Source organism: Hemiscyllium ocellatum, chromosome 11 (assembly GCF_020745735.1).
Source record: "Hemiscyllium ocellatum isolate sHemOce1 chromosome 11, sHemOce1.pat.X.cur, whole genome shotgun sequence".
In the NCBI taxonomy this organism is placed as follows: domain Eukaryota; kingdom Metazoa; phylum Chordata; class Chondrichthyes; order Orectolobiformes; family Hemiscylliidae; genus Hemiscyllium; species Hemiscyllium ocellatum.
In genome coordinates, this window is record NC_083411.1 from 25,268,212 (window position 1) to 25,291,028 (window position 22,817).

Consider the following 22,817-nt stretch of genomic DNA (forward strand, 5'->3'; position numbering starts at 1 on the left):
AGTGACTCAAAGAATAGTTTCTCTCATTAATGGATACGGGATGATAAATTGGTTGCAATCAGAATTTCTGTAAACCTAATTTTTTAATCATCTCCCTCAGCTCCAGTTTTCTTTTATAATGTTCCTCCTTGTATAAATAACCTTACTTTTGCAAGGATTGTAAAGACAGTGTAAAAATATACTGTAATTTGTCAGCACGTTACCTAAGAATACTTGGGTAAACGTTGATTCTGGCTAGTTTTGGGTGATTGATGGAAGGTATACCCCTCAACAGAGGTTTGAGAATGATCTAAACTTGAGACTCAAACCAGACCATGATAATTTTGGTGACATCTGTTACTGCTTCTCAACTAAATCAATGGCCCTCAGGCAAGTTCTGGAATTGAGGGGCTGATTATGGATGAGTCACATCCCTGAGATGTGCTGTGGAACTGGCACCACACATTTGGTGATGCTATTGAATAGTCCTGTGGCCTACTCTACATATCACTGGCCAGTTTAGTGCAGGGGTCCCGCAGGTTCCTTATTATTCTCCTTAGGCGCATATGTAGGTGGCTTAATGTTTGTCTCAGGTTGGCACCTTGGGCAGCTGTCTATGCCAAAGCGGCAGTGACTGTAACTGTTATCAATTAAGAACAGCACTGATCCGAAAACTGGCCCTTGTTGTTGCCTTTACCTGCTGTTAATACTAATCCAACAGCAATAATTTTTTATCCCATTCTCTTTGGAATAAATTTCTGACACAGCAAAATCTCCACACGCCACTTTGATCTTGTCTCCAACTCAATCCCCTTTCTAAGTTAAGGCTTCCTATTGATAGATCAGAGGTTCTTGGCAGGACTGTCACTGAAATAGCAAGGCCACCTTCAGCCTCCAAGCGAAATTCTGGCAGTAGTGTAGCAGGAATGTTGGAGCCAAGGGCTTGTGAAAGTGGAGACAAAATTAATGGGGAAGAAATGCCTGATGACAGCAGGAGTTGTGGTCTTATACACTCAGGATAGAACAGGGCCTACACTGACAAGTGATAGAGATGTAATACATGGAAGGAAGAGTGCTACTAGGCCCTCTACCAGTATCTCCACTGGGACCTTCTGGAAATTATTTACTACTTTGCAGAGAATGATACCTATTTACTGATAGCAAACTTCAGAAGCAACATAAACAGGAATAAGATAAATCTGCCAGGGACCTCAGCAGTTACGTTAGAGACAAAAAAACTGCAGACACTGGAATCCAAAGTAGACAAGCAGGATGTTGGAAGATCACAGCAAACCAGACAGCACCAGGAGGTGGGACAGTCGATGTTTCAGGTATAACCTGAAGAAGGGTTATACCTGAAAAGTTGACTTCTCCACCTCCTGTCTCATTCTATCATTTGTATATGGTCCTCAAGAACACAAGAATTAGAAACAAGATTTGCCCATTTTTTCCCTCAGCCAGGTCATGGGGTCAGAGAAAGTTCTGTACTATATGATTCTTACAGTAAGTGATCAAGAAGGCACATAGCATGCTGGTCTTCATCACAAGAAGACTCAAACACAGGAGCAGGGATATTATGCTAGAACTGGAGAGACTACACCTGGAATATTGTGCGCTGTTTTGGTCTCCTTATGTGAGGAAGGATGTTCTTGCTGTCGAGGGAGTGCACCAAAGGTTTACTAGACTGATTCCTGAGATTGCAGGACTAACAGGTTGATTCCTGAGATTGCAGGACTAACAGGGATTACATTCACCAGAGTTCCAAAAACTGATTGAAGATCTCATAGAAACTGATAACGTTCTAACAGGACTAACACAGTGGATGCAGGAAGGATGTTTCCAATGATGGAGCATTTAGAACCAGAGGTTACAGTCTCAGAATACAGGGTAAACCATTTAGGACTGAGATAAGGAGAAGGTAGTCGAAGCCAAAACTGTGTATTATTTCAAGAAGGAGTTGGATGCATCACTGGAAGCTAAAGGCATCATAATATGGGAGAGAATCAGGAACAGGCTATCGAGTTGAAGGATCAGCCATGATCATGACAACTGTCAGAGCAGTCTTGAAGGCTTGAATGACCTACTCCTGCTCCTATTTCCTACATATCTTTGTTTCTAAAAAGCACATCCATTCACATTGAAAACATGCACACTTTCATTAATTTTGCCCTTACTTTGACAAAAAGACTGTCACTCTTCTAAAAACACTGAGCAAGTACCTCGATGATCTCAGTAGGTGAATACACCACCTAGAATGGTATAAAGGAATGTAGATTGTTTCCTGGGTGAGTTCGTGGAAGGCAGTAAGCAGCTAGGGAACCACACTCCATTTAGAATCAGGGCCATCAGGATAGGGAAGAACAAGTTGCATTTGAGTGGGGGAAGCAAATGTGTTTACAAATCTAATTCACTTGCTTGCTGATTACTTATTTTCTATATTATTTGACTAGTCAGGCAGCATCCAAGGAGCAGGAGAATCGACGTTTCAGGCATAAGCCCTTCTTCTCCTGAAGAAGGGCTTATGCCCGAAACGTCAATTCTCCTGCTCCTTGGATGCTGCCTGACCTGCTGCGCTTTTCCAGCAACACATTTTTCAGCTCTTATCTCCAGCATCTGCAGTCCTCACTTTCTCCTATATTATTTCACTGCCTAAGTTAATATATTTCTACAGATGTTCGTGAGTCCAGAATCTCACCCGAGTGGTCACGTGAACACACAGAAGTGTAGGCAGCTTAGATTATTAGGATGTTAAAATCCAGTTTGATCCAAGCACACCCTTCCCATTAGAGAATCAATGGAGTGTTATTGGGGTTGTGATATCTCTTGATTTGACAGCCTACCCCATTGTCAGCTTATCTTTCGCCAGTTGTCCATACTAATGTTGATCTCACAATCACAATTCAAGATGTAGGTACTGTGCACAAACACTGTCAGGAAGCAAATAACATTGACTGAGATGGCATTTAGCAATCAAGACAGTAACCAAGTAATTTCATTACAGGATACCACGACAGAGCTACAGGTGAGTCAACATATTGACCATGACATGTTATGAGACTGTGTTCATGACGCAACGTTCTCCAAAGAATATATGATTCATTTAGAAGCCAATAAATCATATTATGCCATTCAGTGCTTGATTGCAGTGTTCTGTTTCCCTTGACACTCAATGACAGTACCACTGTGGAATTCCACACCATCAATATCTTGGGGATTATGATAGATGAGAAACTGGACTGCTCACATAAACGCTCATAGTTATAAGAGCAGGTTATATTTGCCAAACACTCTCACTTGACACCATCCAGAACAAAGCAGCCCTTTTGACTAGTGTTTACAAAGAAAGGCTTTTTTCATTTGTTCATGTGGGTGGGGCATCACAAGTTGAATTAGTTCATTGATTCCTTGAGCACAGTCTTTTATAATTTGATGATAAACTTGTTGAATCTATCACTTTTAGTTTCATCAGTGTGGCATTTGAAACATTCATTGTAGTGAAAAATATAACTGGCTCAGATTATGAATTCTTAAACTCCATTATGGTTCTCTGAGCCTCTTTTTCCAAACAACTGACAAAGGCTTTCATCCCATGCTGCTCCCAATATCCAATATTCTGAGAAAGCCTGTGGTGGTCCCTTGAACAAGCAGTTGGAGAGGTCATTCCATGTCAAAGAGCATAGGAAGAACAGTAAGTCTCTACTTCACCTACTTCAAAATCATGGTGGGCTCCTATTGATATAACAGGTCCTCAATTTGCTTGGGCTAATGACACTGTAACCTGTCACCAACAACCGCCTGGTGGCTCAGTGATTAACAATGTTGCCTCACAGCCAGAGGGACCTGGGTTTGAGTCCGGCCTCGGGTGACTGTGTGGAGTTTGCATGTTCTCTCTGTGTCTCTGTGTCAGTTTCCTCCAGGTGCTCTGGTTTCCTCCCACAATCCAAAGACGTGCAGATTAGGTGAATTGACCATGTTAAACTGCCAATAGTGTTCAGGGATGTGTAGGTGAGGTGCATTAGTCAGGGGTAAATATAGGATAATGGGTCTGGGGGAGGGGGGGAATACTCTTCAGATGGTCGGTGTGGACTTGTTGAGCCGAAGGGCCTGTTTCCACACTGTAGGGATTCTAATTTCTAACTGACTGAACTGCCCCTGTCAATGTCCCACAAAGAGATATAGATGTTGGCAGGAACGGGTGCTGGGCTCTACACTGCTCCTTTGACTGTATTAGAGACCAAAAAAAAACTGCAGATGCTGGAATCCAAAGTAGACAGACAGAAAGCTGGAAGAACACAGCAAGCCAGGCAGCATCAGGAGGGTGCAGAAGTTGACGTTTCGATTGTGACCCTTCTTTAGGACTGGGGGTGGATGTAGGGGGAGCTGCAGATAAAGGGGGAGGTGGGGGCAGGCTGGTGAAGTGGGGATTGGTGAAGACAGGTAGGGGGTACAACATGGTTGAGCAATGGGAATGAATCTGGTTGGTGGAAGTGAGGAGGAGGGACAGGGAAGGAAGTCAGGGGATGGGGAGGGAGGTTATTTGAAAATGGAGAACTCAGTATTGAGTTCTCCATGCTGTAGGCTGCCCAGTGGAAGATAAGGTGTTGTTCCTCCAGTAGGAGCTGTGGTTTCTGGCAATGGAGGAAGCCAAGGATGGTCATGCCAGAAGGGGAGTGGTTTGGGGAACTTAGGGCCGTGACTGGGAGTTCTGGTCAGCCCCTGCAGACCCGGTTGCGATGCTCGGTGAACCGTTCCCTAAGTTTACGTTCGGTCTGCCCGACATAGAGAAGACCACTTTGGAAGTACCTGATGCAGTAGATTAGGTTGGAAGAGAGGCAGGTGAATCTCTATCTCACCTGGAAGGGCTGTCTGGGGTTCTGGATGGAGGGAAGGGGAGGGTGTACCTGCAGGTTTTGCATCCTTTCTGGTTGCAGGGGAAGGTACCTGGGAGTTCGGTGGCAGGGATGGCATGAACCAAGGGCTCTCAGAGGGAAAGGTCCTTATGGAAGACAGAGAGGACTGGGGAGGGGAAGATGTTCTTGGTGGTGGGGTCTAATTGGAGTTGTGGAACGTGTTTGAGGATGATGCATTGGATGCGGAGACTGGTGGGGTGGTAGGTGAGGACTTTATTGTGTTGGGAGGGGAGGTGTTTAGAGCAGTGGAATGGGGAATGGAGGTAGTGCAGCAAAGGATTGTCTGGATTACAGAGGGAGGAAAAGCACATTGTTCAAAATAGGTGGACATCTGGGATGCTTGCGAGTGGAGCGTCTCCTCCACCAAGCAGAAGCGGCAGAGGTGGAAGAATTGGGAGAATGGGATGGAGTCCTTACAGGATACTGGGAGGATGGGGTGTAGTCCAGGTAGTGTGAGAGACTGTGGGTTTATAGTAATGTCCAACTGGAGATTGTCACCAGAGATGGAAATGGAAAGGTCAAGAAAGGGGCGGCAGGAGTCCGAGATGGACCAAGTGAATTTGAGGGCTGGGTGGAATGCCGCATCTGCTCGGATGAGGAGACATTCCTCCCTCCATCATCCGGAGAGCCCTCTGCCACACCACCTCCATTCCCATTCCACCACTCATGACCCAATGAAGAAATTGGAAATGGGCAGCCTGCCCAAGGCTCGAAAGGTTATTAATTATCCATAGAATCAAAGCAAGTCTGATCAGTGCCTCAGGAGGTAAGGGCAATAGATTGAATGAAACGGAAGTGTTTTGAAATAAAAGGTCTGCACAGAAAGCAAAAAATTTGAACGTTAAGAATTGTAACTCTTCAATTCTCCACTTGGTGGTGCTGCAACAAGAATTTAAATCTCTCAATTATGCGCTGTTATATTTGTCATTAATGAATAAGTCATTTGTTACATTTTCTGTTTCTTTCCCACACTGAGGTTTCACTGACATCTCCCCCCAAGCCCTCCCCCACCCCCCCAAGTCAATGAATCATTAAAGTGATTTCTTTCTGGTATCTTGAGGATATATTTTGTACTAATATCTTTTTATGGGCCTTGGTGTCAAATTTTGTTTTTAATTGTGCTCCACTGAAGACTCTAGGTATGTTTTACTATGTCTGAAGATGTTTTGCAGGATTTTAAGGTCTCTGGGACTTAAGCATAAAAATCTAGGCTGATATTCTATTGCACTACTGAGGGAATGCTGCACTCTCAGATGTGCTGTCTCTCAGATGAAATGTCAAACTGAGTCTGCCCTCTTAGGGGGATGTTAAGGCTGACCTGGTACTAATCTGAAGAGCAGCATGGGATTTATTCTGTATCGTGGTCAGTATTTATCCATCAAAAAATCACAAAATTTGATCACCCTCATCACAATGCTGCTCACGGGAGGTTACTTACTATGTGTAAAGTAAATTAGATTAGATTCCCTACAGTATGGAAACAGGCCCTTTGGCCCAACAAGTCCACACTGACCCATTCCCCTACCCTATGTTTAACTCTAAGGCACCTAACACTATGGGTACTTTTAGCATTATCAATTCACCTGGACTGTACCTCTTTGGATTGTGGGAGGGAACCCACACAGACAAAGGGAGAATGTGAAAATTCCACAGTCATCGAAGGTGGGAATTGAACCTAGGCCCATCATGCTGTGAGAGAGCAGGGCTCACCACTGAGCCACCATGCTGCCCCAAAACAATTACTTTAATTGTACTTCTGCATTACAACAGTGGCTACATTGCAGCAAAATACTTATCAGCATTGAAGCTGCTTTGAGATGTCTGGTAGTTAGGAACAGTGATTGCAAATGCAAGTCTGTTTTTATAAAAGTTGTTAGTGCTATTGAGTATCAACATACTCAATTGGTTGCATTCAAATCCTTGTCAAACTCCACTGCTTTGTATCATCCAGCAGGAGTCACTGCAGAGTTTTCAACAACAGAAACCCTGCCTGATTTCTCCATTTCTTATCTCAATAACGTTGAGACTACAGAATCTAGATGAAAATCAGCTCGATCAGCATGGACTGAGCACGTATGCTTCCTCACCTTCCTGATTTGCATGAATTCCAAATATTGCACAATACACTGTAAATACATTCAATCACTGCAGCATACGAAAGATTGAGGAAGACTTAATTGTTTGTCCACTTAAAAATCACACTACTAAAAACTCACTTCAGGCTGTTAAATACTTATTTGTTTGGAGTAATGTTTATATGTTAAGGTCAGTCAATAGGTTCAGTCAGTACAAGTGCCTGAGTCCTGAGAGTCTTTGTCATTGTAGGGTCCTGAAGAAGTGGCTAGTGATATAATTTGATGAATTGGTTTTAATTTTCCAAAACTCCCTTGATCAGAGGCAGCCCCATTAGATTGTAAGCTAGCAGATATAACTCATTTATTCAAAGACAGAGAAAGCAGAAAATTACAGGCCAGTTAGCTTCACAACCTTTACTGGGAAAATATTTGAAACTATTATTAAAGCCGTTATAACAGGACACTTAGATAAGCTTAAGGTAATCAGGTAGAGTCAACATGGTTTTGTGAAAGAAAATCATGTTTGACGAGTCTATTAAAGAGTTCACTGATGTGGTAACACTTATTGTGCATAAAGGGGAGCTGGGAGTTATACTGCACCTCAGATTTCCACAAGGCATTTATAAGGTGCCAAGTCAAAGATTATCAATGGTGTTGAGGGGAGCACATTGACGTAGATAGAAAATTGGCTCCCTGGAAGCACAGATTTGGTGTAAATAGATCTATTTTAGGTTGGCAAGATGTCATGAGTGATATATCACAAGGATTGGTGCTGGGATCTCAATTGTTTATAACTTTTATAAATCGCTTAAATGAAGGGATGGATGGTACTGTCGCCAAAGTTACTGATGAGGACAGAGGTTACAAAAATATTGACAGGGTGAGTGATCAATGATGTATCAAAAGGAGTACAGTGTGAGAAAGTGTCCATTTGGAAAGAATAAGGAATAAACATAGAATCAAAATGGTGGGAGATTGCAGAGCTCTGATATCCAGAGGGATCTGGGTATCCTCATGTAAGAATCATAGGTTAATATGCAGTTGCAGCAAGCAATTAGGGAAGCGTTTAGAATGTTATCATTTAATCATTTATCTGAGAAGGAATTGAATATAAGAGAAAGGAGATAAAAGTTATTCAGTACACTGGTGAGCGTAGTGTGCATAGCATAATATGGTCACCTTGTTTCTGGAAGGATGTAATTGCATTGGAAGTAGTCCAGAGACAGTATTACCAGACTAATGCTTGGAATGGGCAGGTTGTCTCACGTAGAAGGGCGGGACAGACTAGGCTTGAATCAGTGGAGTTTACAAGAGTAAGAGATGACTTGTTTAAAACATACAATCCTGGAGGATCACGCCAGAGCATACATGGAGAATATGTCTCTTTTTACGGGTGAATCTAAAATTGGGAGGCCGATGTTTAAAAATCTGGGATGACACATTAGGCAATTTCCTTTTCTCACAGAGTCGTGAATCTTTGAAACTTTTTTCCGGAAAATGTGGTAGAAGTTGAAGCCTTGAATATTTTTAAGGCAGAGGTTGCTAGGTCATCTGAAGAATTGCACTATTTTACCAGTAACTTCTGCTGTTGGCTTTATAGATTGCAATGCACAAGGGGGTCAATCAATTTTTCCCAACGCACTCTTGAAATAATCCTTTAAAGAAAATAAAGGCGAAGATTCAGAATACAGCATTCAGTTAACAGATCTTACAAAGGATGCTGGTACCTGGGTTTAAATAACAAATCAATTAATGTTTACCCACTGTTATAATGTAGGAGACAAAGCTAATTTGCCAGATTCCTTCACACCCATATCACATTGACATTGAAGCCAGAGCCCCTGACCCAGAGACAGGAGCACTACCATGGCTGATGACTTATCCTACCAAAGTCACTGAAGATGCAGACAGTACAAATGAGAGTTATTCTGAAAAGATCCCTGGTAATTTATAACAGGCACTGACACCTGCAATTTAATGGTAGTGGCAGTGGTTCTGACAGTGGGCTGGAAAGCTGAGGGAACTCAATCCATGGCCATTCCTGGAAGTCTGATGTAATTGAATTTTTATGTAATTGAATAGACAGCCAGGAATTAACAGCCGCATGGGATGGTGATTGCTGTCCCGTTAAGGATAAAGGTCTCAGATCCAAGAGCTCATAGCCAGAGGACTACAGCTCGACACTACCAGCTGTACCAACGGGAGTGGTGATTACTGTTGATAATGCACCTTGCCAAGGGCAGAAACCAAAGGTAGCCATGGAACTCAGGTAAGAAGTGGGTTAGCTTGCCAGGCCCAGCAAGGGAATGGTGAAGGCTTGACAGGGACGGAGGTGTTGAGAGTTATGGGATGCAATTGGGGGGGGGGTGGAGATTTGCCTGAGGTCAGCCGACATTATTGAAGGGAGGAAGTCTTTGCAAGGAGACAGCTCTTCCTGTTGGTGGGGCACTGTAGGAACAAAGTGTACATTTGGAAGATTGCAGCCTCCCCACCAATGGCATTCTTCCGGCCACTTGAGAGACTCAGTTGACTTCTAGGATAGAAGGCCTACCTTTGGACTTGCCTGCCCTGATTTAATTGAACAGTGAGGGCAGGTTGAGAAGGTGATGAGCTGGCTATCCTTTACCTTCAGTCATGCTTCTATGGATCTCCCACACCAGACCTCTACCCTCATGCCCCAACCTCTGGACTGCACCCACACAGGTTGGATTAAATTCTGCCCTTCTGCTTCAGGACAGATGCAGAATAGAGAAGTTACCCAGAAAAACTGAAACTGTGAATGTGAAGTTTCATAATTGGTGATAGCTTTAACAGTTAGCAATGGTAACCAGGGGAAAAAAGGCCTTTTATATATAAACAATGTATAATTTCACTCCTGTCTCCTCCAGAATGATTTGGCACAAACTTCAGACCAGAAGAAGTGTTTTATTTAGGAAAATAAATAATAAGCAGACATTAAACAAAACACTACATAACAAAAGCACACAAATTGAAGTACCAGCTGACTGCTACAAAATTATGAATGTGACAGAAACCAGCGTTCCCCTTTCATGTAAATAGAACCTGTGCTTACCAAGCTTGATATGCCAGCCTCTGTGAAAAACACATCTAGCCAGCTCTCTCCTTCCCCAACCTCCCCCAAAATCGTCCATAAATAAGAACTGCCACGTATTTGGCAACACTGAAACTTTTACTAGGAGTCCTTTTCCTAACGAAATTATATCTGTCAGTGGTAGGGTGGCACATTTATTGCACATTGTAATAAGTTCCAGCGCATTGGAATTTGTCATCATACTTAGGGTTTAAGGTTACACTCCAAACTAGGTGGAATGCCTCTGTTGTAATGCTCGATAACATGTTCTGCTGCACTGTACTTACAGCATTTCAATGTTAAGGAATCAGAACAGATGATCGTCCAAGGTCATATTTGTTCCCTCAACACTGGAAAGTGTACCCCGTTTAATTCTTCCCAGATTGAGCAGCGCTTTCTTTTCATTTTGTCCTTCACCATCTTTCTCTTCAACAATTGATTAGTGTTGATCACAGCTCTCTCCTCTATTTCAACTCCATTCTCTTCACTCAAATCACTGGCATTCTTCCTGCTGAACATGTCAACTATCCTTCAGGCCACTGAACACAGCAAAGGAACAAAAGAATCATTCTGATAAATGAAAATGTGTCCACTTGCCATTCGTTTGAATAAAACTTGTCCATTCTCTTGGTTTTTCAATTTTGCCTTTTATCTGTTGTTTTTCTCTCAATATTGAGGTTCGCTGCACTCATTTTGCCAGTAGTGTCCAAGGAATTTTTGGTCTTTATCTTGGCAACCGTCTCCAGGTTTTTAACCCTCCCCATGGTTTATGTTCCCAGACACTGCTTAATTTAGTCTACTACTATTTTATAGAGCAAGGTCCTTAGCAATTATTTACAAACATACCGTTCCGCTGTCCTTTCACATTTTTTGCAGGTTACGTAACAACACCAATGATACTTGCAACTACATCGTTCTATAATTGTTTCTGTGTATGCATTGTATCCCCGACCACAGCACATCAGGTTACAGCTGTCGCTGCGCACAGAAGTCTTGTTGCATTGTCTGCAGATGAAGCAAATGAAGGAAGATCGGTTAAAAATGTCAAAACAACAAAAAACTACTGTATTTACATGAAACTAGACCTGTAAATGACTGAATACATCTACTGGATAGAAATAGATCTGCCTCGTGTATTATAGTCTCAGGTGTATGGGTGATCTTAAGCTAACGAGTACCAAAAACCTCATAAAAAAGGCATATCACCAGACAAATACTGGATCTGTTCTCTTACCAAAATTTGGACGAAACACTGCAATTAGTCACTGTGACCTTTACCTATCATGGCAGAGGGTGGGCGTGGTTTTCTGTTCCTGGTGATCCAAACATGCAGACTCAGCTTTGACACATACAGTCCCCATTGGACAAATGTTCATTCACGGTGGCTCAGTGGTTAACACTACTGCCTCACAGCACCCGGTTCAATTCCAGCCTTGGGCAACTGTCTGTGTGGAGTTTGCATGTTCTCCCCATGTCTGCGTGGGTTTCCTTCCACAGTCCAAAGATGTGCAGGTCAGGTGGATTGGCCAAGCTAAATTGCCCATAGTGTTAGGTGCATTAGTCAGAGGAAAATGGGTTTGGGTGGGTTAATCTTCAGAGGCTCGGGTTGTGCACTGGTTGGGCCGAAGGGCCTGTTTCAACACTGTAGGGAATCTAATCTAATCTGTTTTACAGGAACACTGCCAAAAATCCACATTTCTCCCATGGTATCAGGGGATGGTTTTAGTAACATTAGTTTGCTTCCCTTCCTCCCCCACTGTTTTCTCTCACTCTGTTTCTCTTTGCTTTTCTTTGTGATTCCCATGGTTAAGAGATTTGAGAGCATTATTAAGGTTTCATGAAAGGAAGAGACAAGAGATAGCTGCCTATTGTCCTACCATTCAATGTCCTTGTGTAATCTTGTTCCTAAAAGAATGATTTTCTATAAATGTTTTATGGCCCTTGTGAGGGCTGTTAGGGTCTCACATCAGTAGAGATTCCCGGTTCTATTCTAACTGCAGAAATGAGTAACACTCAAAATTACTGATGCAGTGCATTTGATAAAAGATTGTGAAAGTCAGAATGGAGACAAGATATAGTGAAATTTCTCCCCAAAGTGGCTCATCTGATAAAATATTTATTAGCCCCATTCAAATTCATGGTGGCTCAGTTGATAATGCTGCTGCCTCACAGTGCCAGGGACCTGGGTTCAACTCCAGCCTCAGGTGCCTGCGTGGACTTTGCATATTCTCCCGGTGCCTTGTGTGAGTTTCCTCCCACAATTATAAGATGTGCATGTTAGGTGAATTGCCCATGCTAAATTGCCTGTAGCGTTCAGGGATGTGTGGGTTAGGTACATTAGTCAGGGATAAATGTCGCGTAGTAGGGGAATGGGTCTGGGTGGGTTACTCTTGAGGGTTGGTGTGAACTTGTTGGGCCAAAATGGTCTCTTTCCACACTGTAGGGGTTCCATGATTAAATTCATCATAAGAAATATCATTGGACAAGAACCTGGCAGGTGGGCAGTACCTTTAGAATGGAATATCAGCCAAATGTATCCCATTTTTGCCAGGAGATAAATAAATCTATCATATCCATGTTAATAAATAAAGATAGAAAATGAAGATAGCATTAGAATCACAGTTGGTTCAGGCTTTACCTCTCATGAGTACCATAGGAGCCTTGTTTTTCACTTGCTGTGCAGTAGTCAGGTGATCCCACTAGATAAATCAGTTCATTCTCCCGAACTGGTCGGATATCAAGCTCTTTAGGCACAAGTTGTTTTCTTGTGCCAACATAACGGTGAATCACTCTGGTGGCTGCCAGATATTTTGACTTAAGATTAACAGCAATCTTGTTTAGTTCCTGTAATCCCTTCCAGCAGGTCTTTACAGAACATGAACCAGAAACACCATGACATTTGCACTTGGTTTCCAAGGAATCAATCAATGCCTGGTAAGAGAAAATTGAAACAAGCTGCTGAAGTTATGCATGTTTATACTGGCTCTCAGTTAGAAGAGATAACTTTCTGGATGTTGGCACAATATTTTTTGGGGTGCAATATAGCCGAGCAATAGGAGGCAGAAAAATAATATTGTTTTAGCCTTATTAGCCATTTACCTGTCTGCCAACATCATTGTTGTGTTTATTCATCAGTCTGTTCGCCTGTGTTCCAGCTCTGTTGCCTTTCATTGGTGCATCTGCAAAAACAGAGCCAAGCTGCAGCCCATAGCGGAGGTTGTCCCCGCAACCACCCCACCTGAAGTCAGGCCCAGGAACCTCAGCTGGGCTGAGACCACAGGAACAAGTTGGCAACTCGCCAGAAGCACAGAATCGAGCTATGGAATGACTGAGTGCAGCAGAAGACAGTGCATACACGAAGGATGATTCTCGTGTTCCTGAAATACATGTAAAGAGAAGAGGTATGAAGACCAGTCAAATTTCACAGTTACTAACTCATGTGATTTTTATGTATACGCACATTTACTCTTCGGATGATATGTTTAACCTGCCCTCTCAAGTAGATGTAAGAATTGACATTGCATGATTTTAAAGTGAGACTAGTTCTCCCAGGATCCTGGTGAATATTTATCCCTCAACCGCCTACAGCAGTAACACAGATCAACTGGCTCTTATCACATTGCTTTTTGAAAGATTGCACTTCAAAACCACGGGATATCCTGCGGCTGTGAAAGATGCTAAATAAATGCAATCACTTTTAAAAGATCTTCAAACTTTTATTTTATTAACGTCTACCAGTTTCTGCTTTGTTACATCAGTAAAGAAAATCTGTCCACTTTTTAACTTAGAACTTTCTCACCTCAAAATAGGCCCTTCTAATTGTATGTTGTATCAGTAATGGTTCTGATCAATATTATGCATCTATCTGCACAGCGATTAGTTATACATACCAACCCGATTGAAAAAAGAAACCAGATTTTCACTGACCTCCATGTAATGGATTTTCAGTTGTCATGCTTTTTAAGGGATAGCTGATATTGGTGAAGCACTGTCAAGATTTTTGTCCACATTAAGTCTCCAAGGGTCAACAGATTGAAAAATGTAATCTTTCTGATAGTCTGAACCTACTCTTCATCAATACCTCGCTGACACCGCCTGTCAGTAAAACCACCTACAAATGCTAAGATCTCACTCCAAACTCCAAATAACAGAACTATGATGACAGAGGAACTCTATTGTGGCTGGTGGTTCAAAGAGAACTGGTATGCTAAATAAAACTGGGTCCTACAATTAAAGCTGTAGGACTGAAGATGACTGCACAGTGCAACAATGGTGTAGAGGCGTTTTAAGATGAGGCTCTGACTTTAAAAGTGAATAAAAAGCAGGGACAGTAATGCAAGCTTCCCGAAGTTGGAACATAATATTTTGAGTATTCACCACCAAGAGACATCCATTTACAAGTGTAAGAGAAGAAATTTCCTACTATCAAAACTCTTGACAAGACATTCACAAGATATTTTGACATCTGTTTAGATTGCTCAATTGAATCGCACAAGCAAATTCTGGGTCAACTGCACAGTGATTTTGATAAAACCAGACAGCAAGAACAAAAGTCTGTTCTTTGATTGTTATCCTTTATAAAATCCTGTGCATTGGCACAGTTGAGCACATTTCCATCTCACTCATGCATGAGTAAGACCACTTTACTCATGCACCCTTTGTTTTATGTGTCATGTCTTATTCCAGCTTTGCAGGGTGTAAAAGGTTACAACAGTTCTGTGTTTTTTTAAATCTATTCAATGGCACAAAATACAAAGAAAGACATTATTCAGAAAAATATCATGAGGCACCTCAGTGTGATTCTATCTCAGGCACAGATAGTTATTAGTAATCTATGTCTAGTTAGAAACATTTCACTTCAATTGTAAGAAGAATTCAATTAAATTCAATTGAATTCAACATTTAAAATACTAGCACAACTTCAAAAAGGGGAATATTAGCAGAGAAACTTACATGTACATTTTTTTTAAAGATAAAGATAGCAGGACAGGTTAAAACAGTGTGTAAAAAAAAATCGGACCCGAGGTTTCAATTGCAAAAAAAAACAGGAAATTAAGCTAAACATATGTTCAATGCTGCTAGATCATTTTCTCTGGGCACCACTGTTTGGGAAGGAAGTGAAGGCTTTGTAAAGGGCACAAAGAGATTTACTAGATTGGTTCCAGGGATGAATCATTATGGCTATATGAGCAGAATGGAGAACCTAGGATCTTTCTCCTTCATGGCAGGCTAACAGGGAGATTTAGTAGATACATTTAAAATCTAGATGGTTTAGTTAAAGGACGATAAAGGCAACTGTTCCCAATGCCTGAAGCATCAATAACTAGAAGATAAAAAAAACACACAAAATGCTGGGGAAACTCAGTGGGTCTGGCAGCATCTGTGGAGAGAGAAACAGCCTGGTATGAATCTTTTTCAGAACCTAAGTTCTTTAAAAAAAGTCATATTGGACTCTGAATGTTAATTCTGTCTCTCTCCACAGATGCTGCCAGACCTGCTCAGCTTTCCCATCTTCTCGGTTTATAGCGTCCTCTTCTGCTCCTCTGTTATGACAGTGTCGTGTATTTCCATTTTATATTTTGGTCTCATTCAATTATTTCGCAAAACATATCACCTTGCACATTTGTGCACTAATTTCAGCAGCCTGTCTGTCTTCTTCACTGTTTACTACGTTTCACAATCTCACACACAGAGCAAACTGCAATGATAGAATATTCTGTTTTGTTATGCGACTTGACGGATAAACATTGGCTAGGACACCAGAGAAAAATGTCTTTCTCTTCCAAAATAATGTCAAGGGATCTATTGCATCCATTCCAGGGACAGACAAGGTCTTGGGGTTTGATGTTTCTTCCAAAAGATTGCATTTCGAACAGTGCAGCTCTGCCTAAGTACTATCTTTGACTTTTGTGCTTCAGTCTTGGGGTGGGAGCTAACCCCTGGGCCTTGAAGATCAGTTACAATACTGCCAACAACCAAACCACAGAACCTGCTGTCCTTTGGGGTAAATGGTGTTGAAATACAAGGTTCTTATCACTGCTGTAGGTGGCACGGTGGCACAGTGGTTAGCACTGCTGCCTCACAGTGCCACAGGCCCAGGTTCAATTCCCGCCTCAGGCAACTGACTGTGTGGAGTTTGCACGTTCTCCCTGTGTCTGCGTGGGTTTCCTCCGGGTGCTCCGGTTTCCTCCCACATTCCAAAGATGTGTGATTCAGGTGAATTGGCCATGCTAAATTGCCCGTAGTGTTAGGTAAGGGGTATGGGTGGGTTGCGGGTCGGTGTGGACTTGTTGGGCCGAAGGGCCAGTTTCCACACTGTAAGTAATGTAATCAGTTCAAGATGTTGAAGTATTTGAGATGACAGTATCTGAAGAGCACCAAATTTCCCAATATCCTGCCCACTTTTCCCACACACAATTATTACCTTTTCAACTGCTGTATTTCACAACATGCTGTGTGTGATTGCCTTTCAAAATTTATTGCTTGTAATAGTAAATATTAATTGAACTTATTTGAAATCCTGAGCACGTATTGAATTTTAAGTTCCTTGCAGAGTGAAGTGTTGTTAATCCTAGGCTGGCAAGCTGGTGCACCACGAGGGGCTGCTGTACAGTCAAACATGCTTATCAGTTGGATAGGATTTTAAACTGAGACCTCTCATGCCCCTTCTGGTGGATCCCTTGCCACTATTTGAATGGAGGGGTCACTCCAATATTTGTCCCTCAACTAACACTAATGAAACAAGATTCTCTCATTGTTGAGGGAGTTTACTGTGTGAAAATTGGCAGCTACATTTTGATAAGACTAGACTTTAGCTGAAAACCTTTTGGGGAGCGAATGGCACTCTTTAAACACATGTCATAAATTTTCCTAAATCAAGAGGATAACACTTCTAATAGTTAAAAATCACACAACTCCAGGTTATAGTCCAACAGGTTTAATTAGAAGCATTAGCTTTCGGAGCGCTGCTCCTTCTTCAGGTGCCTGGTGTTGTGTGATTTTTAACTTTGTACACTCCAGTCCAACACCAGCATCTCCAAATCATGACTTCTGATAGCACACCGACTTAATCCTGCATTGAAGAGTCAACATGCAACATTGCTTCAACATCCTGACAGGGCTGCTCACCCTGTCCATGCCCTTCATGATCTTATAAATCTCTATAAATCTCTATAAACGATCCAGAGAAAACAGCCCCAGCCTATTTAGCCTTTTCCTAAAGCTCAAACTCTCCTGGCAACATACTAATAAATCTTTTCTGAACCCCTTCAAGTTTTACAACATCCCTTTTATAGGAAGGAGACCGGGACTGAACGCAGTATTCCCAAAGTGGTCTAGCTGGTGTCATGTACAGCCACAACATGACCTCCCAACTCCTATATATCAAAGCCTTTTTCCCAGGGTAGGGGATCCAAAACTAGAGAACATAGGTTTAAGGTGAGAGGGGAAAGATTTAAAAGGGACCTGGGGGCAACATTTCACAGAGGATGGCATTTGTATGGAACGAGGAAGTGGTAGAGTCTGATACAATTACAACATTTAAAAGGCATCTGGATGGGTATATGAATAAGAAAGTTTGAGAGGGATATGGGCCAAGTGCTGGCCATTGGGACTGGATTAATTTAGAATATCTGGCCGGCATGGACAAGTTGGGCCGAAGGTTTTTTTTTCCCACGGGACTCTATGGGACTTTTAAACGGACTGTATGTTAAATCTGCAGGAAACAGAAACGCGCTGTATTTACCTCTGTTTAAGTCTGGATTGAAGCGGGGGGCTAACTGGATGGAGGAGCAGTTCCACCTCATGTCTGCCATGGCTTTCTGACAAACCAGACGCGTCTGCTGCGCCGCGAACACCATACTGGGCATGAGGTCCAGGTTCCTCCGGCAGAGCTGCTGCTGGTCTGGGACTAACCCAGGCCGTTTACAATGCTGGGTATGGTTCCAACCCACAGCGGTCCCGCTGACTGCGATGGCGCTGTCCGAGACATAAAGAGACTTGTTCGATGTCCAGGTCCGAGCTCCGTTTGCAACACTCAAACAAATACATATCCAACAAAGATTTACACAACTTATACATGCAAAGCCAAATCCCAATAAATAACTCTGGGACAAGTGACCCACGAATTTTCGATTTCCATTCTATTTCAATTTCCTCATTATAGAAACATATAGAATGTGAAAATCCAAATTGTTTTATTTTGAAATCTGTTCCATCTCAGACCACATAATTAAACCCTTTCAGGGACAGAAAGTGGTACTCACAGCCACTGTATAGCGCCACACAGCTGCCACTGAACAACCAGCAACAAAAGGTAACCTATTCGAATCTCCATTTTCAAGTTGGTCAAATAAACAGGCGAGGGGGGGCTCGCTCCAGACAAGAGTTCTGTCTCTGAGGCGACACCTGGAAGATAAGAGATATTTGTAAATAAACCGAGCAGCTGCCTCTCTGACACTTGCATTGACCTCTGAATCGGCCTGGGCAAAGTCGCCAGTGGAAAAACTTTGATCCTTCCTGGCCGAAATATTCTATGATGCATGTGGGCTTCGGGAAGCAAAGAAAGCGAAGTGGGACCAGGACAGTACCAGCTATACTTCCAATCGACTCAGTCCGCACTCACACTACTGCCGGATTCACTGCAAAGGGACGACTTGGCCAGTGGGAAACGTGACTCTTGCCTTCCACCTCGGATTTGAGGTTCCCTCTTTATATCGTAAACATTTCTCCTCCAGTCGCTGAGATGAACTCCGCTCTGGGTTGATTGCAGGCGGGAGCTGAGGTCGGGGTGTCAGGGCTCCGGTTTGCTGGGTTAAGGAGCCACCTCTGTGTCTCGGTGAAGTTTGTGAGGGGGGGAGGCCCGGAAAACGCCAGCTTTTATAGGTCTGGATGACGCGAGCTGTCTCCATTCCAGCCCAGCGATGTGGGCTTCAGGTGCAGCGAGTGGAGCTGACGGCAGCTGCGGGGACATCAAAGCGGCTGCAGACACGGATTCCTATTCATGTTAATCTCGCGGCTGGGCAAATACACATAAATCCAGCTCCTGCCAACCCCCCTCCCCATGGGATTTGCCCCCCAGGGCAGGTCGGCAAAACAAACACCCATTATTGTAGCCGAGAAACTGGATCCGACGTTGATATTCAAGCACGGTTTGCAGAAAAAGCACTGACCATGGACTCGGTTCTTTAAAGCCAAGATACAAGCGAATTACTGCGGAGGCTGGAATCTGGAACCAGAACAGAAAATGCTGGAAAATCTCAGTAGGTCTGGGCAACTTTGACAAAGGGTCAGTTAGACTCGAAACGTCAGCTCTTTTCTCTCCTTGAGATATTCCAGCATTTTCTCTTTTGGTTTCTACTTCAAACCCCACAGTCAAACAACATTCCTGAACACAACCGGGTCCATTTTTTTTAAAACCAACCAGACGGGTTTAATACGTCCAGCCGCTGTCCAGATAGGCACTGATCACCTCCACCCCACCCCACCCCCTTTCCCCATCGCCTCTCGTTTACAGTCCAACGAATAATTTAATTTCCTCATGATCCCATCGCTCCAGATACCAACTAGTTTTGTCAAATGTTATGTCTTCAATATGCACGGCTTTACAGTTTCCCATGTTGAAGTAATCTCCTCGTTGGGTGACAGACAAGAAGGGAAATGATATCAATCCCAATATACAGTACACGCTTGACCACACACTCAGCACCATAACTATCTTGTCCTCAAAAAGAGGAGCTCCATCGATTAGTTATTAATCCCTCTATTAATAGCTCCTGTTGGAGCTGTAAATTCTTGTTGGGTTGCCCTGTATCCATTTTGTGAGGTTAGCGAGGGGATATATATAGTTCAGTTGGCCTGACTAATTTGGCGAAGAGCCATCAGTCGCGACATTGTATAAGCTAATTAACGGGAATGCGGAACTTTTATATCTGCCTCCCATCAATGCTCCGGAGTGCACACAGGGCCAGACATTTGGAAGATTTCACTTTGAAGAATCGGTGCAGCGATCTGCTCCCATCTGCCGAGCCTTTGAACTGTTTTTGAAATGAAGGTTTGTGTCAAACTTAGAATTAGCATGAGAATGGCAGAGAGATGAAACAAACAGCGGCGCGCAATCATCGTTTTAAAAAGGGGGCAGATAGCACATTCCCAGCATCTAACGCATACTCACAATACCGGGTATTTGTTCCTACCAGATTAACCGTAGGCAAAGCTGCTGAAAATAAAACGTTGCAAAGTAAGGTATGTTTGTATAGCAATCCCTATGTGGAAAGCAGCTATTTAAAACTCGCTTTGATTTAGTTGTGAGGGAACATTACTGTGTTGTCTTTTCCCCATTATCATTCCTGTGTTTGACTGTTGAGAAATAAAACTTTCGCTGTAATGTCAAAAGCTTTATTTTACTTTGAAACAAAATTACAGTAACCAATAGGATACGGAAATAGTTTGAAACAAAAACAGCAATTGCTGGAGAAACTCCGCAGCTCTGGCAGCATCTGCGGAGAGAAAGCAGACTTCCACTCAAATTCCAGGAATTCAGATTTTCAATATCTGCAGTTCTTTGATTTCTTTAATGAAAATAATTGTATTCTTGAGGAGAATTCTAGCCTACACAATGAAGGAGACATTTACTCTGCTAATGTAGATTGTTTTGTAAATGGTTCTCTCTCCTTTGCTACTCATTATCAAACTTTCAAAATCAGCATCATCACCCATTCCTCAAAATATCACTCCTGACTCCTCTGTTGTAATGTTCCACCTCTAGCTTCCCTAAATTCAAAAGCATATGATAGCTTCTCAAATGCTTGCTCATCTTTCCCACTGCTACATGTTGATTCTCTCCAAAGAGGTTGAAGAGTTAAAATGAACTGGCCCTAATCAAGGTCAGAAGTGACATATTTTGTAGCTGTATCCCTCTTGACATTTTTTGAATGTTGATATAGTAAGGATGCTCCCACACCTCCCCCCCTCACCATGATCAAAGGCCCCAAAGGATCCTTCCACATCTGCCGGAGATTTTCCTGCACCTTCACACACGTCATCTACTAAGTCCATTGCTCCCAAAGTGGTCTCCTCTACATTGGGAAGACAGGTCACCAACTTGAGAAACATTTCAGAAAAACATCTCTGGGACATACGCATTAAACAACCCCACCGACCTGTGGCTGAATACTTCAACACTCCCTCCCACTCCACCAAGGACATGCAAGTCCAGGGCCTCCTCCACCACCAGATTCTAGCCACCCGATGCCTGGAGGAAGAACACCTCATCTTCCACGTTGGGACCCTCCAACCACATGGAATCAATATTGATTTCACCAGTTTCCTCATCTCCACTCCCCCCACCTTATCCCAGATGCAACCCTCCAACTCAGCACCATCCTTTTGAACTGTCCTACCTGTCCATATTCCTTCCCACCTATCCACTCCATCCTGATTCCGACCTATCACCCATCATCCATCCCCCCCCCCAAACCACCACCACCACCTTTGTCTTCCCGGCTATCTTTCCCCCAGCTCCATACCTCCTCCTATTTATCTCTCATCCCCCTTGGGCCTCCCTCACATTCCTGATGAAGAGCTTATGCTTGAATTAGCGACTCTCCCGCTTCTTGGATGCTGCCTGACCGGCTGTGCTTTTCCAGCTCCACACTTTTTGACTTTACAGTCAGGGTAAGGTCGCAATAGTCCTATCAGACCAAAGGACTGCTCTTTGATCTGAAAGAGATGGCTAGTGGTGAGTTTAGATTGAGGGTTATTATGCCTCAGGTGAGGGGCAGATTTGAGAAGGGAAGACCTTCATGGTAACCTCAGCTGGTGTGGAAATTGAACCCATGCCGCTGGTGTCACTCTGCATTGCAAACAATTGCCCCAAATGTCAATTCTCCTGTTCTTTGGATGATGCCTGATCTGCTGTGCTTTTACAGCACCACACTCTCAACTCTGATCTCCAACATCTGCAGTCCTCACTTTCTCCCATTGCAAACTATCCATCCAATAGAGCTAACCAAGTAGCGTTCACCTCCAGAAGTGTTCTACCATCTAGCCAAAATGACGTTCTATGAATCACACACATGAGTGGTGTGGACTTTGAATCTCAGTACTAATTTTGGGGGTGAGATATCTCAGGTGGCTGGAAGGTTCTTTTGGGAGTCTGACTGATGCTGACATCACAGGTTCAATTTCAATCCCTCAGGCTGAGATCACCATAAGGATCCCAACCTCTCAACATTGCCCCTCGACTGAGGCGTGGTGAGCCTCAGGTTTAACTCAACATCAGTCATCCCCCTCTAATGAGAGAGTGGGACTATGGTGACCGGACATTTGCTAGTTTGAAACCAGGTATATATGTCATTTGTCCCAAATGCTACCAGATTGTATCAAATAGCACGTCCCTTGGGCTGTCTGCAACGAACTGACCATGTCCAAACAGCATAAAACACAACATAGTGTCCAACATAACATGTGATTCTGTGATTGGATAACTTTGTTAAATAATCTTGAGTGTGCTAAGAACTACATTGACAACCAATTTATTCAAGGCAGTCAGACTCACAGTGCGATGCAGTTGTTTAGATTACTTACAGCGTGGAAACAGGCCCTTCGGCCCAACATGTCCACACCGACCAGCCGAAGTGCAACCCAACCAGACCCATTCCCCTATTGCTACAGACAACTTACCTGACCCGCACATTTTTGGACTGTGGGAGGAAACCAGAGCAAACCCACACAGACACTGGGAGAACTCCACAGAGGCAGTCG

At 43.1% G+C, this 22,817-nt stretch overlaps 1 protein-coding gene across 2 annotated transcripts; it reads right to left on the minus strand.

Moving 5' to 3' along the window:
• Positions 1–9,916: 9,916 nt before the first annotated feature.
• LOC132820136 (protein Wnt-11b-like) lies at positions 9,917–18,955 on the minus strand. Of its 2 annotated transcripts, none has more exons than XM_060832077.1 (6): positions 18,679–18,955; positions 18,320–18,461; positions 17,800–18,032; positions 13,155–13,432; positions 12,694–12,986; positions 9,917–11,060 (listed from the first exon to the last, which is right to left on the minus strand). In XM_060832077.1, the coding sequence occupies exons 2-6, from the start codon at positions 18,388–18,390 to the stop codon at positions 10,886–10,888; spliced, it is 1,050 nt and encodes a 349-aa protein (XP_060688060.1). In that variant the 5' UTR covers positions 18,391–18,461; positions 18,679–18,955; the 3' UTR covers positions 9,917–10,885. The 2 variants fall into 2 exon arrangements, with proteins under 2 accessions (XP_060688060.1, XP_060688061.1); XM_060832078.1 differs by having other exon boundaries at positions 18,644–18,955.
• Positions 18,956–22,817: the final 3,862 nt, after the last annotated feature.